Here is a 16,469-nt window from a genome sequence, read left to right on the forward strand (position 1 = left end):
TAATAAGTTAAGACAATATCACTGTTTGTGTACCTTCAAGTCACCTATAGACCTATGGCAAACTCAGAAACTTCTTAGGCTCTTCTTGGGCAAAGAAGACTCATCAGACATGGTTTTTTCAGTTCCTTCCTCTAAAAACAGCTTAATTTATATACCGCTTCATACTGAACTAACAGTGTCTAAGTGGTTTACAACTGTAAGATAATTGCCCCCAACAATCTGGGTACTCATTTTAGCAACCTCGGAAGGAATCAAGCCTGAGTCGAGCTTGAGCCCTTTCACTGATATATAGAACTCACAACCTTATGGGTGTGAGTGAGTGGCTGCAGTACAGGCATTTAACCACTGAGCCACTAAAACAGTGGTTCCCAAACTTTGGTCCTCCAGTTGTTTTGGACTTCAGCTCCCAGAATTTCTGATTGTTGGCCAAACTGGAGAGGACTTCTGGGAGTTGAAGTCCAAAGCACCTGGAGAACCAAAGTTTGGGAAATACTGTTTTAAAATATATTCAACAGCACCTGCTATTCATTGGCGGCCTCCCATCCATGTACTAACAAGAGCTGATCCTCATTGGCTTCCAAGACCAGACAGACCTGATATCTTAATGATATTTGAGACCCAAAATATCAGTAACACACACACAAAAATAGTAGTTAGGATTCAAAAACACCATTGTACACAGCTACATTTTAAAACTTTGTAGAGAAGGGCAATGGTGTAAAAGTGGCAGTTAAAAGCTGCTACTAGGCTATGCAAGTTAAGCTATCCATTACAACAGTATATCTCAAGCTATTTCATTGGGCGGGGGGGGGGGGGGGTGTTGGCAGTTTCTTTTCCAATATGCCAGGGATGTTGACGGTTAAAACAGAATTATAGCATTACACTCTGCAGAATGTGAAAGCCCCTTAGGTCCCTAGGCAGATGCAGAGTAAGCGACACTTCAATTTGCCTGGTCCAGGGCATTTAAGCATATATGGCCATTTGTGGTCCTCACATGGTCCTTGGTAAAGGTCTCTCATTTTCCTGGGGCTTCCTTAGAAGGGATGGTGTCACTAGGGCAATGCAGGGGGTGTGGACCACACCAGGCGACACCCTAAGGGTGAGTGACACCACTGCTCCTCAAACACCTGTTTTTTTGACAGAAGGAGGCTGTGGCATTCACCTGTGTCCCAATAAACTGTTGAATAGATGGTGTGAGTGGGGTGAGGCTCAGTGGGAGGAGAAAGGAGATACCCCATTTTTTTAAAAAAATAAATTTTTAAATTTTATTTTTTAAATTAAAAAAATACATTTTTCTTTAAAACATCCTATCTTACCAAATTTCCATTTTAACCACAAGAAAACTACATACATGAAAATACATTTAGGCATATGCTATTGTAATTTAAAGGTATAATTTTAATTTTATTAGTCATTTCCATCACAACTATTGCCAATACATCCAGGGATTATATGGGAATTACAATTTACGAGTAACTTTAGTACAAAAAACATTACTAAGGATTCTATACGGTGTGGTATGGGAGGAGGTCAATGAGGAGGTGGCACCATGAGTTACTGCACTGGGTGATACCAGCCCTAGTGATGCCACTGGCTCTACTCCACACATTCTGTGGCTGAGGCTATCAACTTCTCATCTTGGTGGCAGTGGCAGCCACCTATAAAAGTGGCAAAATCAGTCTGAGTGATGGATGGCAAAGGGTGTGCAGTCTTGCATGAGAAGACAATCAGTGAGTATATGTGTCTGTGGAGGGGGTACAAGGAAGAATGTGTGTGAGGACAAAAGATAATGGTTTTCAACTGTAAAAGTGAAGGAGTGCATGTGAGGGGGAACAGGTGCACTTTTGTGGTTTTACCCTCTAAGATGGGCCCTAAAGATCCTCTAGCCATCAGTGTAACACTCCCTGGGGGGGAAAAAAATTAAAACCAGAGCATTAAAGATTAAAAAGATTGAATCCCATTTTGAGAGAATGGAAGGATATAAAAAGACAAGTAAATAAATAACCGCAAAACTTTTTTGAATTGTGTCCAGGAAAACTCTAAAAGTCAATGGAGATTTGTTACTACAGGTTTGAATCATCGTGTTATGTCAATAACCTGGCTATTGTATTCGCCACCAAATAAAGTATCTGAAGAGAATTGTTTGTCATTACATTATGAAAGCAATGTATTAAATGCAATAATTACATTGACATTGGGAATACTGAGTGTTTTGTCCTTATTAAAATGAACCACTTCAAAGAGAAGTCTTCTACAAACCATATTGTTTGTGTAGGGTGTTGGGTGTAAAGAGACTTAGTGCGTGGAAGGGAGATCTGGATTCATATTCACACTCAAAATAGAATATAGCTCACTGGGGAGTTTATCAGACAAGGGAAATTGGAAAGATAATCCAATGGCAATCGGAACGCAATCACGGGGTTTAACGTTATTGCGTGATAGCCTACTACATGCAAATTCGGGCAATGGGAAGTCAGTCCGAGCACAATCATGGGGTTTCACGTTATTGCGTGATAGACGACCACACGCAAATACGGGCAATGGCATGCTATTTTGGGGCAATGGGAAGCCAGTTCGAATGCAATTCGCATTCATGTAATTTCACTGAACTAGCAAATTCACGTGAATGCGTTCTGGCCCCACTTCCTTTTCATTCAAAATTGAAAGAAATTCCTCTTGTGTGATAAAGTCCTGGGACTGTAAACCTGTCACTAACTCTTAGCCTCACCAGCTCAGAGGCTTATAAAGAGAATAAAATGAAGGTGGGAAGAGGACTGCGTACATTTACCTTGAGCCTTGGAAGAAGCAGGGTTAAAAAAGCAATAAAATAATTATGGAGTATTTATTTCAATGGCCTTATGCATTTCTCGGTGGTTTAAACATGTGTGTGGCAGGTTTTCTCTGAAAAGGCTCCAAACTGGAAAACTATAATTAAATCCTATATTTAAAATATTTAAAAATATTTTTTGAATATTTTAAAAATAGGGTTTAATTCAAGTTTTCCAGTTTGGAGCCTTTCAGCATGCAGACCCAATCCTGGCATTGAAGTTGTCTTTTCAGAGAAAGCCTTTTATAAATAATATTAATAAAAATAAAAAATAAATAATATTCATAAATATATTTAACATTTATAAAATATTTATTAAAATTATACATATTTAAATGTGTATTTTTAATGGGAGTGAGAATGGTTTGAGTCAGTGGGACGATGACTCTGGAGGCCAAGGTTCAAATCCCCGCTGGGCCATGGAAACCCATTGGGTGACCTTGGGCAAATCGCACTCTCTCACCAAGCCCCCTCTGAGCAAATCTTGCCACAAAAACCCCATGATAGGTTTTACTTTAGGTTGCCACAAGTCAGAAACTACTTGAAAGCACACAACAATACAAGCATTATTAAAGTAGAGAACGGTGATGGGAATGAAAGACAGTATTTATCATAGTTGCAATTTGCATATACAGTACTTTCAGATACTGGCATAAGAGTAGGTAGTCTCTGGAGCAGCAGAAAACAAGTTTGCTCCCTCCTCAATATGACATCCTTTCAAATATTTAAACAGGGCTGTCATATCACCTCTTAATCTTCTTTTCTCCAGGCTAAACATCCCCAGCTCCCTAAGTCGATTCTCATAGGACATGGTTTCCAGGCCCTTCACCATTTTAGTCGCTCTCCCTTGGACATGCTCCAGTTTCTCAACATCCATGGTCTCTGATATTGTCAGCCAGTGCCAACTTCCCCATTCTTGCCTTGTCCATCTGAGCATCTTCTGAAGGGCTTGTCTGCAGTCTGGATACATACAGTGGCCATGTGTGTCCATGTGGGTAAATGGTGGATCCCTTGCTGGATGGTGAGTCACCATGGGAGGAAATCCCAATGCTTCACTGGGCCTCCTCTAGTTGGTCAAAAACCAGCAGAGAAGGAAAACAAAGAGTGGACAAATAATGAGATGCTGCACACATTCTTAAGCAATTTCAAGTGTAATTAAAGAACTATCAATGGACATTGGAAGGTTTGCTCATCCTATTGGTAGAGAGCAACTCAATGGCCAACTTCAACCCAAAGCCACGCTGGTGGATGTAGAGATTCCCAGAGAGAAGACTCTGCTAGGCCTTTGGAGCTCCTCCAGGGCAGTTCTATGGCCAGTGTCTGTCAGATGTTGACCACAGAGTTGCCCTGGAGGACCTAGAGATTCCTAGAGAGGTGTTCTCTCAGGTAAAAACATGGTGTTTTTGTTATTTGCGGTTTTTCCATATCCACGGGGTCTTGTGCCCCTAACTCTAGCGAATGTGGAGGGACAAGTGAGTGTACAGTGATTCAGTTTGACTCCATGGCTTTGACGGCCATTTAATGGCTCAGCGCTAGGGAATGCTGGGAAGTGTAGTTCGTTGTGGCCACCACCAGACATTGAGCTAGCTATCATATAGTCTCTCTATTTCTCCCTCCTTTGGGGAGGGGGCGGAGCTCCGCAACGCGCACGCGCCTCCTAGCTGCAACGTGCGCAGCCTGGCCGTTGAGGTCGCGCGCATGCGCGTCCTCCTTCCCTCCCCGCCGAACAAACCGCTCCGTGTCGCCTCTCGCGCCTCCTCACCTTGACGCGCATGCGCGACCCCGTGCAAACAAACCGCTCCGAGTCGCCGCTCGCGCCCCACCCTGACGCGCATGCGCCCTGAGTCCTTTCCATCTCGGTCTGTTTGAACAGGAAGGCGGACATATTTGTCTCTCTCTCTCTCTCTTACTCTTAGAGGAGACGCGTTTGGAAGGAGATGCTGCTGCTTCGTCCCTTCCGCCCGTGAAGAAGCCGAACGCGGGGCCGCGAGAAGCAGGGCCTGGAGGAGCAGAACGAGGAGGCTCCCTGTCTTTCCCGCGGGGCTTTTCCTTCCGCTAGGCCTCTGGACGGAGCGAGGGCAAAGATAGCTGGCGCCGAGGAGGACTGGCTTGGCCGGCTGGGAAAATGCGGCCTCGGATCGGGAGGCCGTGCTGGAGACGAGCGGAGGCTGGCGGCGGGGCTGTAACTGCGGCTGCCTAGACACAGGCTCCCTCTGGACGCAGGAGGAGGGAGGGAGAGCGGGGCCGCCCCGCTTCGGGCGCCGAGGGCCTTTCGCTCGAGGATGCGTGGTGGCGGAGAGATCCGGCGGCAGCAGCCCTCGCCCTGAGGAGGAGGAGGAGGACCGGCACACAGCCCCCTCCCCGGCCCTCCCTTTGGGGCGCTCCCGTGGATTTAAGGCAGCCCCTGCTTCCCTCACAAGCACCATGTCGGCCGGAGAGAGCTTCGAGTCTCGGTTTGACAAAATCGGGACCATGGTCAAAGACCCCAAGTCCGAAGTCAACTCGGATTGCTTGCTGGTAAGCGAGAGGGTGGCCTCCCCTCGGCAGAAGGGAGGAGGCCTGGCGGTGGCTCCTCTCAGGCGGACGGGGAGGGAGAGAGAGAGAGGGTTGGCAGCACCAGCATCTCTGGGCTGCAGCCTCTGACTTGCTCAGCTGCACTTGGATGCAAGGAGTAAGAACAGTAAGGTCGAGAGATCTCTGGAAGACGCTCCTTTGGAGGCCTCAGAGCAGAGGCTGGATCAGGCCATCTGTCAATGGGGATGCATGGCAGAAGAAAGGGGCTGGGCTGGGGGCAGCCATTCTCGGATTCAGAGGCACAGCGTCTTTCAATCTGCAGCACTTTATTGCCCAGTTGTTGACGTTGAAGCGCCAGTGTTGTTTTGATAACGAACACTCATCCCTCCATATTTGTGGATTTCATTCTTGGCTGATTTGGTTAATATGTCCCCTCTAGGAATATCCAGGTCCTCCGGCAGAACTCTATGGTCAGCTTTAACTAAGAGCTGCACTGAAAGACCCAGAGATTCCCAGAGAGAAGACTCTGCTCGGCCTTTGGAGCTCCTCCAGGGCAGTTCTGTGGCCAGTGTCTGTCGGACCTTGACCACAGGGTTACCCTGGAGGACCTAGAGATTCCTAGAGAGGCGTCCTCTCTGGTAAAAACCTGGTGGTTTTTGTTGTTTGCGGTTTTTCCATATTCACGGGGGTCTTGTGTCCCTAACCCTAGCGAATGTGGAGGGACAGGTGTATGGTTTTAAATTGCCACGGTTCAATTGAGGGTGGGATTGCGGATATGGGATTGTATGTACGTTTTTGACTCGTAAAGCAGAGGCAGGATATAAATAAAAGTTGTTATTATTATTATTTATTTAGCCTTGTTAGGTCCAAAACATACGCTATGAGTTTTAACTGCCCTGGCTATAGGAGGAATCCTGGGGATTTTGTAGCTTATTTTGTCACTCTGACAAAGAAGGATGACTGTGTCACAGAATTACCGTTCCCAGGATTTCTCTAGCATTGAGTCAGGGCAGTTAAAGCGGTCTCAAACTAGATGATTTCTGCACTGTGTTTTGGGTCTTAGTTTGTAGAATCGGTGTTTTAGGGAGGTCTTGTGGCACCTTTGAGACTGACTGAAAGAAAAGTTGGCAGCAGGAGCTTTCGTAGGCTTCAGTCTACTCCTTCTTCAGATGCATTTGGATATAATAATATTAATGTAGAGAGATCTTGTAGCCCCTTTGAGACTGACTGAAAGAAAGAAGTTGGCAGCAGGAGCTTTGCTAGACTTCAGCCTACCTTCCTTGCATGGCTATATGTTTGAATTCTGCTTATTGGTAAGTGGTTTAAACATTTGTCTACTTCTCCCAGGAGTCTTTTTTTAAGCACCTCTGCTGCTATTTGCCTTCCTGCCTAATGGGAGATAGATGATGGTACGGTTTTTCCAGGGTGGTGGTCCATAAGCTGTGCCCTTTAATAGATTTTGGACTTCATCTCTCAGAATCCCAGACCAACATGGCTGAGAATTCTGGGAGCTGAAGTCCAAAATCTCTTAAAGGGCATAATTTGGGGACCACTGATCCAGGGCGATGCTTGAGATGCATTAAGGTCACTCAACTTACATTGTGTCGTGTTTTACATTGCGGAAATGATCCAGTTTGAGACCGCTTTAACTGCCCTGGCTCAGTGCTAGGGGATTCTAGGAACTGGAGTTTTGTGAGACATTTAGCCTGCTTTGTTAGAGAGCTCTGGTGCCACAATAAACTACAATTCCCAGGATTCCCTAGCACAGAGCCAGGGCAGTTAAAGAGGTCTCAAACTGGATTTTTACTGCAATGTGTTTTGGACTTTTGTTTGCCTTATTTGATGGGCTGAGAATAAAGTCATTTGAGATATGGTGCTGGAGGAGAGTGCTGAGGATACTGTGGACAGCCAAAAAGAACAACTGGTTCCTAGAAAAAACCAACAAGAAACCTCCCTGGAGGAAAAAAAGGTGACTCAACTGAGGCTGTTGTACTTCGGACACATCGTGAGATGGAATTACTCACTGGGAAAAAACAGTAATGCTAGGAAAGGTGGAGGGAAGTAGAGAGGAAGGCAACATGCTGGATGGATGGACTCTATTAGGTATGAATCTGCAAGAACTTAGGGGAATAGTGTCTTGGAAATGTCTCATCCACAGAGTTGCCATAAGTCAAGATTGACTCAAGGGTGGTTAACAACAAGGTGCTTGCAGTGGTATTTTGTGTTAATGTTTGGAACAGTAACCCAGAAAATCCTGATGGGTAAACTTTTATTTGAGAGACTGATTTCCACCCTCTTATCTTCTTTCTCTCTCAATGAAGATTATGAAAAGTATGGGTAACTCACCACTCACATTATGTATTCTCTCTGCAGGGCTGAGGGTGATCAAGCAGACTTTATTGTTGTTTTTGTTGTGTGCCTTCAAGTTGTTTCCAGTTTATGGTGACCCTTAGGTGAATCCGTCAAGGGGTTTTCTGTGCAAGATTTGTCCAGAGGAGGCTTGCCATTGCCTTCCCATGAGGCTGAGAGAGTGTGACTTTCCCAAGGTCACTCAGTGGATTTCATGGATGAGCTGGGAATCAAACCCTGGTCCCACACTCAAACCACTTTGCCCTGCTGGCTCTAAGACTTACAGGGCTGAAATAAAATGAAAAACTCCACTTTCTTTCTATTGGGGGTTAAACAAATGCCTTAAACATGGAAAACTGGCAGCAATGATGGTACCAGAATTGTAGACACCATTGGATCTATCAGTTTCAAGTTACTGTTGTTTTAGACTCCAGGTTTATGCATGTTGGGGTCTTATCTTGGAAGCTAAGCAGAGTCAGCCCAGGTTAGTACTTGGATGGGAGACTACCAACAAATACCAGGTACTGTACTGTAGGCTGTATTTTAGAGGAAGGAAGTGGCAAAACCACCTCTGAATATTTGTTGTCTAAGAAAACCCTATGAAATTCATGGAGTTGCCATAGATCGACAGGCGACTTGAAAGCATATACTGTACACACACAGAGCAGAAGTGTATGTAGTTGAACTGAACGCATGAGTACATTTAAGAGTTTAGATTCTCCATGTAAATAGACATTGTGGATTAGAGTCTTAAAGTGTGCCATGGATGCCTTACATTGGTGAGTTGCTTGGATGTCAGTGGTAGGTGTTTAGCTGTATAAATAAAACTAAGGGGATTAAAATGTGTGTCTCACTTGAGCCCTAAATAAAGATAGGATTTTACTGATGAATCCTCTTGAGTGAAATGTTTTGCAACTCATTATTATGAAGGTAAGTAGAGTTGGTTTATCTTAAATTTTAAAAGTCAAAGATTGTTGGGGGTCACTGAATGTCTTAAACATAAACTGGAGCAGAAGTAGACACCTGTAAACTCAATGGATACTGAAATAATGGCCTAAAAATAGTGGTCCAGCATGTACTAAGCAAATACAATTGGATTTTATGGTTTTACAAAAGAATATAGATTTGGTGGCTTAGTGGTTAAGACACTAATTCTGGTGATCAGAAGATTGGAAAGTTGGTAGTTCGAGGCCCGAGTGCTGTATGATGGGGTGAGCTCCCATCACTAGTCCCAGCTTCTGCCAACCTAGCAGTTCGAAATGCAAATACAAGTAGATAAATGGGTACCACTTCACATGTCCGCTGGGGTAGTCCTCAGACAACACTGGCTCTATGGCTTAGTAACGGAGGTGAGCACCGTCCCCTACAGTCGGACACTGCTAAACAATCATGTCAAAGGACTACCTTTACCTTTAGGATCTTATTTGCATCTCACTCACATGACCCCTCTAGTCTGTATTAGTCTAGGCTGTCATTTAGTTGTATTGTCATGAACTGAACTTAATTGTCCTAAAGGCAGTGTGTGATGAACTTTGGATAGGCCTTGTTTAAGTGCCTGATCTTTATTTCAACCTTTCAAATTAGGCTTTATAAATAAACTCTTAGATCTTGTTCATCCCCTGTTTTGCTTCCATAATAAAACAAGTCACAGCTGCAGAATATGTAAATGTGGTGATCTCAAGGCTTTTATTGCAAGGCATATTGGAAGAAGATGCAATAGGGAGTCTACAAATGCATATGTATAATAAAGTTGTGACTAAGGGGCATACAGTAATACAGATTATGGGGTGAGCTGGACCTTACCTATATTTTTTTGGTTAGGTAATGAAAACTGGTGGCTGTAGACTTCAGATTTAATTCCTTTAGTTGTGAAGTGGAACCCATAATAACTGAAAATGTTAACTGAGGAGTTTTAGGAAGAAAAAAGCACACCTGATATTTTAATTCTGTCTTTCCTCTCATAAAGGCTCTAGTCCTTTTAAAAATAAGTTAAATCCCCAGCCTTGAGAAAGGTCTCTTCTTGTGAATGGGTGGGACAGGAAAAGGAAATGTGGGGTCTGTTACCTAATAATGACCTCAGTTTCACTGTTGTCTTTGGTCAGCTTCAGAACAACTACACAGCAGACGGTGGTTGTTACAAAAACTCAGTCTGGCATCAGATATTTTTATTTTACACAAACATAGAGCTTTACATAGTTTCATACAGGTTTAGTTTCTCTCATTTGAAATGCTTGGGGCAAGAATTGTTTTGGATTATGGGATTATTATTTTTTTGGGGGGGAATATTTGCATATGAATAATGAGTTACCTTGGAGATGGACCCAAGGGTAAACATGAAATTCATTTATGTTTTGTATACAACTTATACACATAGCCTGAAGGTAATTCCATACACAATATTTTTAATAATTTTGTGAATGAATCACAGTGTGTGTACACTGAACCATCAAAAAGCAAAGGTGTCAATATCTCAGTCACCCATGTGGACAATTTTGGATTTTGGGTTGTCTATGTGGCATGATGTAGCAATTCGATGCACCTGCTATGTGCATCTTTGTGGCTTATACTACTGTCATCTATCTGTAGTGAATACTTTGTATATTAGACCAAAAATATTATTGGTCTAAATATAGAGGCATTTAAGTATTAATCTGCAGAGTGTGGATTCACTTCAGGGGAAAGCACTTGCTAGCATTAACCACAGATTTGTCAGTAATATGTAAGCCTCGCCTTTCTACTGAATATTATTCCACGATGGGCATTGTGTGGGCCATAGTCAATAGAAGAACATGCCTCATATTGAGGCTGTTCACTGGTCTATCTAGCTCAGTGTGGGCTACACTGACAGTAGTACTCAAGGTCACACTGGCTTCTTCATCAGGCAAACAGGAGAAAGAAATTGAAGATGTTAGTCCTATAGGCCTGCGTTTTCTGTTTCTGGTCTTGTTTCAGATGGTCTATGGCCCACACAATACCCATCATGGAATAATATTCAGTAGTGACTTTGAAAGCTTGCAACACGTAATTGTGCATTTTGGTTGTCCCAATAAAGGTATCATTGTTTGGATGTTATTGGATTTGCTATATGGCCAACATAGCTACCCCTAGATGTTTAATAGTACTCAGGGGTTTCAGACAAAGTTTTCTCCCAGCCATACCCAGAGATGACTGGTGATTGAACTTGGAAGCTTTCACATTTGAAGTATCACTGAATTACAGTTGTAAATGAATGAATAAATAATACTTAATACCTTTTCTTCTCTGTTCTTTCCTGATGTTGTTCCACCTTGGTTTCTTTGCTGCTTTTCCTCCCCCTGACCTCCTCTTGTCAGTTTGCTTCACCATCCTTTTTAGAACATAATCAACAGTGCACAAATTTACAAAGCATTTTGTAAAACATATGCCTCTCGCTAAAATATTTTAGTTAAGTTGTCTGTCGTGTAGCCATTAATTGAAAATAATACATCCAAGAGAATTCTAAAAACGGATGTTTTCTCTGCATCATAATTTGTAAAGAAATCAGAGTCTGAGTGTACAGTGGTACTGAATCTCCATTTAAACAAATGCTAGATCTGAACCCACCAGGGCAGTAATCTCATCCAATATTGTAGTTAAGCCTATTAGAGACATATCTTTTGATGTGAGATTTCTCTTCTCTGGCTAGGGTCAGACTTAACATTGATTTAAGTATGAAATCACATAATTCCACTGCATATTCCAGCTTCTTCCACATCTTCAAACACCATGCTTGAGTCTTTGTTCATTTGTATATGCCAGTACTGAGGCATCATGCTTGGTTTAGTGCAGACATTTTTCTGGGTCCTTGAGAGATTGTTTTCCTGTCTTGATGATCAGGATAGCCACAAGATTATTTGCTGGTAGTACCTTCTGCTTATGCATTGTAGCTACCAGGCTTGTCCAGTTTGTCTGCTTCTACCATTTAGTGTATAAAAAATGGGGTGCTTCTGTGTCTGAAGGAGCCTTGTGTTTCCATCCTGGTTTGTTTCTTATCTTGCAGCTTTGTGTATTTCAAAATCTTCAGTTCCTTCTTGAAGATACCAATTGTTTTTGCTTGAATAAGCACTTCTGAGGTGTCAGAGCTGAAGGCTGGTTCCCTTTTGGAGAATGTTCTCTCCTCCCACTCTGAACCCAGCTGGACTATGTCATGCAGAGAATATTTGAGATAAGTGGCTCCTGTATAAAAGATAGCCATCAGGTGGGTTAATGAGGTTTCAGGATGGGAGGGGGAAAGGTACCACCATCTCTGACTGACTTGCTCTTCTGATTGTATATCAGGGGCACAGGGTTAGGTTTGGCATGACCTTGTTTTCTTCAGAGGAGGGGGATTACAAAGAGGAATAAAAAGAGGAGGAGAGAAGAAGAAGCGCTGCTAGAGAATGAAATGGGCTTCCTTTTCCTATGGCATTTGTGCTGTCCGTGTCTCTTGGGTTTGGCAGGGATGAATGAAGCTTGCCCATGAACTTCAAGAATTCATACTGAGTTGAAGGTTTATTGAAGGCCACTTATGGATTAAGCTGAGAGTGGGTTGTCCACAGAGTGCTTGGCAGAGGCAAAGGAACAAATACAAAGAGATCTTTTCTTGAAAAAATTATAGTGATTTTACCTAATGGAGGTCTAGTCTACTACTTTGTCACTCTGATGAATTGTGGACTCTTAGAGAACTTCTTGGGTTTCGGAGACCTTTGAGGAAGAGGTGGCCTCGGTATGCGTTGCATGCTGCAAAGCATATGTGAATTCAGATGCCAAATAAGAAGGACTAGAAGGAATGCTGAGTGAGGCCAGAGCTGTTCTAGGTATCTTGGGGCCAGCGCTGCCAATTCCTAGGAATCCAGAGAATTTAATTACAGTGGTACCCCGGGATACGAAATACCCAGGTTACGAAATTTCCGGGATACGAAAAAATCCCATAGGAAATAATTGTTCCGGGTTACGAATGTTTTTTCGGGTTACGAAAAAATTTTTGGTGCTTTTTTCGGCTTTTTCGCACGAAATCGCGGCTTTTCCCCATTAGCGCCTATGGCATTTCGGCTTGCGAATGCTTTTCGGGTTACGAAAGCGGCGGCGGAACGAATTAATTTCGTAACCCGAGGCACCACTGTAATTTCTTTTCGGGGATTTTTAATGAATATTCTGGTAAATATTGGAGAATTTCAGGGATTTTGGACTTTGGTAAAACCTTCCGGGGAATATCTTCAAGGCATGTTGACAACACTGCTTGGGGCCTTCTGATGGCTGAAGAAATGGGTGGGACATGTGAGTTTAGTGTAGCTTATTCAATCCCCCACCTTTTGGGGTTCTACCATGTCTTCCCTGCTTTGGGAAAGCAGTACCTGCCTAGAAATGGTTGTAGGGCACTAGAGGCTAATGCAATGGGGCTAGGAGTAGGCTGGCATTGCTTTCAGGTACAGCATTCCTGCATCTGGAAAGCAACTGTCTGGAGAAGCAGTTTACTGGGGCCAAGAACAGGCAGAGATGAGCTTAGTTCTTGCTGAGCAGCTGATTTTGAGTAACCCCTCCCTGCTTGTGCTGAAAGGTTCCTTTCCTGTCTTTGAAATAATGGTGGGGAAGTTGCAAAGGAGGGAGAGGAACAGCTGATTTTCAAAAGTTATCCATAAAGACTGCTTTGGTGGCTGCTTGGGAGTAGATCTACAGCTTGAAATAACACACATGCACACCCAACAACAGTTTCAAAAACCTTGATTTTACCATTTTATATAAGGATCACCATTTTACTTCCCCCTTGCATATAATGGGACTTGAGCACCCATAGATTGTGGTATCCCTTGGTGTCCTGGAACCAAACCCCAGTGGAAAATAAGGGCCTACTGTATATCACCACCTGCTGCTGCTCATGCCTTCACATAATTTCTGATTTAAGGCCACTCTTAGGTGAACCTATCACCGGGCTTTCTTGGAGAGATTTGTTCATAGGCTTTGCCTTCCCTTCCCCTGAGGCTGAAAGTGTTTTACTTGCCCAAGGTCACCTAGGAGTTATTCTTGGCTGAATAAGAATTTGAACCCTGGTTTCTAGACTCATAGTGCTCAAACCACTACACCATGCTGGCTCTAAACAGACCTGTCTTTCCCATAAAAAGATTTGAGGGGTTTTCTTTTTCTCAGAACTGTAATTTTTTTCCCTAGGTTTTGCTTTAAGTTGGAGGCGTTAATTCTTTCCTTTCAGGACCATGTCCTAGCTGACTATGAAAGCTATTTACTGCTGTTTACATCTTTCTCTCCTTACTGTTTTACTCTGTTCCAAGAGTCCCCAGACATGACGATGCGGAGAGTTCCTAGTTTCCTCCTGGCTTCAACCTTATCCTTTAAAATGTCTGCTGTGAGAAGCCAATATTTTTGTTTCTTTCAAAAAATAACAACTTAATTAGGAAAATCTAGAGAGATATGGTGAAAATCCACCTCAGTATCAGTAGACAATATAGTCATCTTCTTTCATACAGAAGCCAGAAAACAATTTGTAAGCAGCTCTGGGACCCTTTTTGGCTGAAGAGTAAGGTACAAATGCTCTAAATAACAAACAGATAAACAAATAATCATCTCTAAAAGACTTTGGTATTATCACTCTATGAGTCTGCCAGATGTTACCAGAGATATTAATAATGCAGAAAATCCAATTCAGTAGCTGTATACTTATCAGCAGTGGCTAGGAAAGCTGATGGTGACATAATCTAGCAAACCAATAAAGGCCATTTGCAAACTTTACTGTTGCCAGGAAAACCACTTCTCTAAATTGTAATAATTACAGCAGTGAATTTGCACCATGGGGAAACAGCTGCATTAGGTGCAGGGACAGTATTTTATCCGTAGGAAGGGTATCACACTGCACAAAAATCACCAGTGGCTGAAAGGCAGTCATTTTTTTTAAAAAAAGAAGCTTTGAGATTGGATCCATTGAAATCAACAGTGGATATTGTCCATCACGGAGATTTCTTGGCCTTCATTGACTTAATGGAGATTTATTTGCATACTGTATCAGCATTAGGGAGGTCCACAGGACAGTCCTTTGTTTATTCTAAGGGCTGAACAGTATCAGTATAGGATATGTCCTTTGGTGTGTCACCAGTTCACAGCATGATTACAGAGTCCCTAGTAGCTATGCTGTCTGTCTGAGGTCATTGAGATGCCCATCTCCCCTTACCTGGATGTTCCTCCCCTTAGCATGCAGGGTGGGGCAGAGGTGTATATAGCCACCACAGTTTGTTGTCTGTCACATCACAGCTTCATCATGCTGAACCTTTGATCAACATGGACAAGAGAATTTTTCTCTCCTGAGAATATTACAAAAGGTTCCTTCTTTAACTCCAGCAATTTCTTCAGAAGAAAAACACGGGCTTCATGCACCACACTGAGCTCCTGGGTTCAATTATCTTTGTCATCATCTTGGTGTACTGGACAGGAGATTCTTCCTGGCAGTAAGAACTGTTTGACTGTGGAACACACACTCTTGAAGAGTGGTGGAGTCTTCTCTGGAGGTTTTTAAACAGGCTGGATGGCTGTCTGTTGGGGATGCTTTGATTGTTTATTTCTGCATGGCAGGAGGTTGGATTGGATGGCCCTTGAGGTCTCTTCCAACTCTATGATTCTGTGAAGAGAACTGTTGCAGCCTAAGGTCTAGTCTAGTCGGTTGAATTCGGGGCAGCCCTCCTGACAACAGTATCACTTTGAAAACCTGTTTGAACAGGCCAGGACAAAACAAATCAATAATTTATGTTTCAAGTTTTTCCTTCCCCCAAAAGGGTAATAAAAGACCAGGAATGGAAGCTATCTCTTGAAGAGTGGTCTCAGAAATAACAAACAGAACATTTAACTGTTTGGCTAACTTTATGACAATGTTACCACATATTGATGTACGTTGCCTTACAATTACAATCTCCTCAACATTTTGCAGTTTACTGCTTAGAAAATAGCCAGTTGTACAGGGGTAAAGTTATCATTTGTAGAGTAGTTTTAAGGAGCACTTCTAAGCAAGGTATATCTAGATTTGGATGGGGAAGACACTCCAAATCTTATTCCTAGTGGCCTCTGAAATTGATATATTCAAATCTAATTCTCCTCCAGTTTTATACGCCAGCCTATTACCATATGTTGCCTCTATAAGCCAAGTGTAGTTTCTCTGCAATGCCTTTAGGAAGCTGGGTAGAAGCCATACAGTAATGCTTGAACATTGTGGGGGGAGAGACACAAAGTCTCCCCTTTTCTAACCAGGTTTGCTAATAGGGACGCAATTTTCTGTAACTGGAGTCATGTGGGTTGCATTCGTGCTATTAAAAAAACTTTTATTTATATCCCACTTATTTGTAAGAATCAATCAAAACGGCTTCCAACAATTAAAATAATACAGATATACAGAAATAGTAATAATACAAATATATACAATTCCCCACCCCCTTTAAAAAAGAATTAAACCATTCTGGGATTAAAATTCAAGACATTAATATCAACATATTTATATTATTTGTACAATATTGCCAAAATCCGACCATATCTCTCCGCCTCTACTGCCAAGATCCTGGTCCATGCCCTAGTGATCTCACGACTGGATTACTGTAACATCCTCCTGGCTGGGCTTCCTCTTTCTCACCTCCGTCCTTTAATCTCTGTCCAGCATTCAGCTGCACGCATTATCACTTCCACCCACCGCTCTGACCACATCTCTCCTGTGTTGGCATCCCTTCATTGGCTCCCTCTCCCTTTTCGCATTCAGTATAAGCTCCTGCTGTCAACATTCAAAGCCCTCCATGGA

General features: G+C 42.9%; 2 protein-coding genes across 3 annotated transcripts in view; one reads left to right on the forward strand and one right to left on the reverse strand.

Annotated features, from left to right (window-relative positions):
- Positions 1 to 2,634: 2,634 nt before the first annotated feature.
- LOC121917305 lies at positions 2,635 to 5,253 on the reverse strand. Its single transcript, XM_042443155.1, has 2 exons — positions 4,590 to 5,253; positions 2,635 to 3,893 (listed from the first exon to the last, which is right to left on the reverse strand). The coding sequence occupies exons 1-2, from the start codon at positions 5,251 to 5,253 to the stop codon at positions 3,880 to 3,882; spliced, it is 678 nt and encodes a 225-aa protein (XP_042299089.1). The 3' UTR covers positions 2,635 to 3,879.
- Positions 5,226 to 16,469, forward strand: part of LOC121917280 (rho-associated protein kinase 1) — a 105,635-nt gene continuing 94,391 nt past the window's right edge. For both annotated transcript variants that reach the window (XM_042443080.1, XM_042443081.1), the window contains exon 1: positions 5,226 to 5,344. In XM_042443080.1, the coding sequence (XP_042299014.1) occupies positions 5,252 to 5,344 (93 nt within the window). In that variant the 5' untranslated portion in view covers positions 5,226 to 5,251. The remainder of the gene's footprint in view (positions 5,345 to 16,469) is intronic.

The sequence above is a fragment of the Sceloporus undulatus genome, unplaced genomic scaffold, assembly GCF_019175285.1.
Source record: "Sceloporus undulatus isolate JIND9_A2432 ecotype Alabama unplaced genomic scaffold, SceUnd_v1.1 scaffold_14, whole genome shotgun sequence".
NCBI lineage: Eukaryota > Metazoa > Chordata > Lepidosauria > Squamata > Phrynosomatidae > Sceloporus > Sceloporus undulatus.

What these genes read in the sequence shown, in the direction of transcription:
- LOC121917305 (XM_042443155.1), bottom strand. Translation starts at nt 5,253, where the DNA reads ATGGTGCTTGTGAGGGAAGCAGGGGCTGCCTTAAATCCACGGGAGCGC.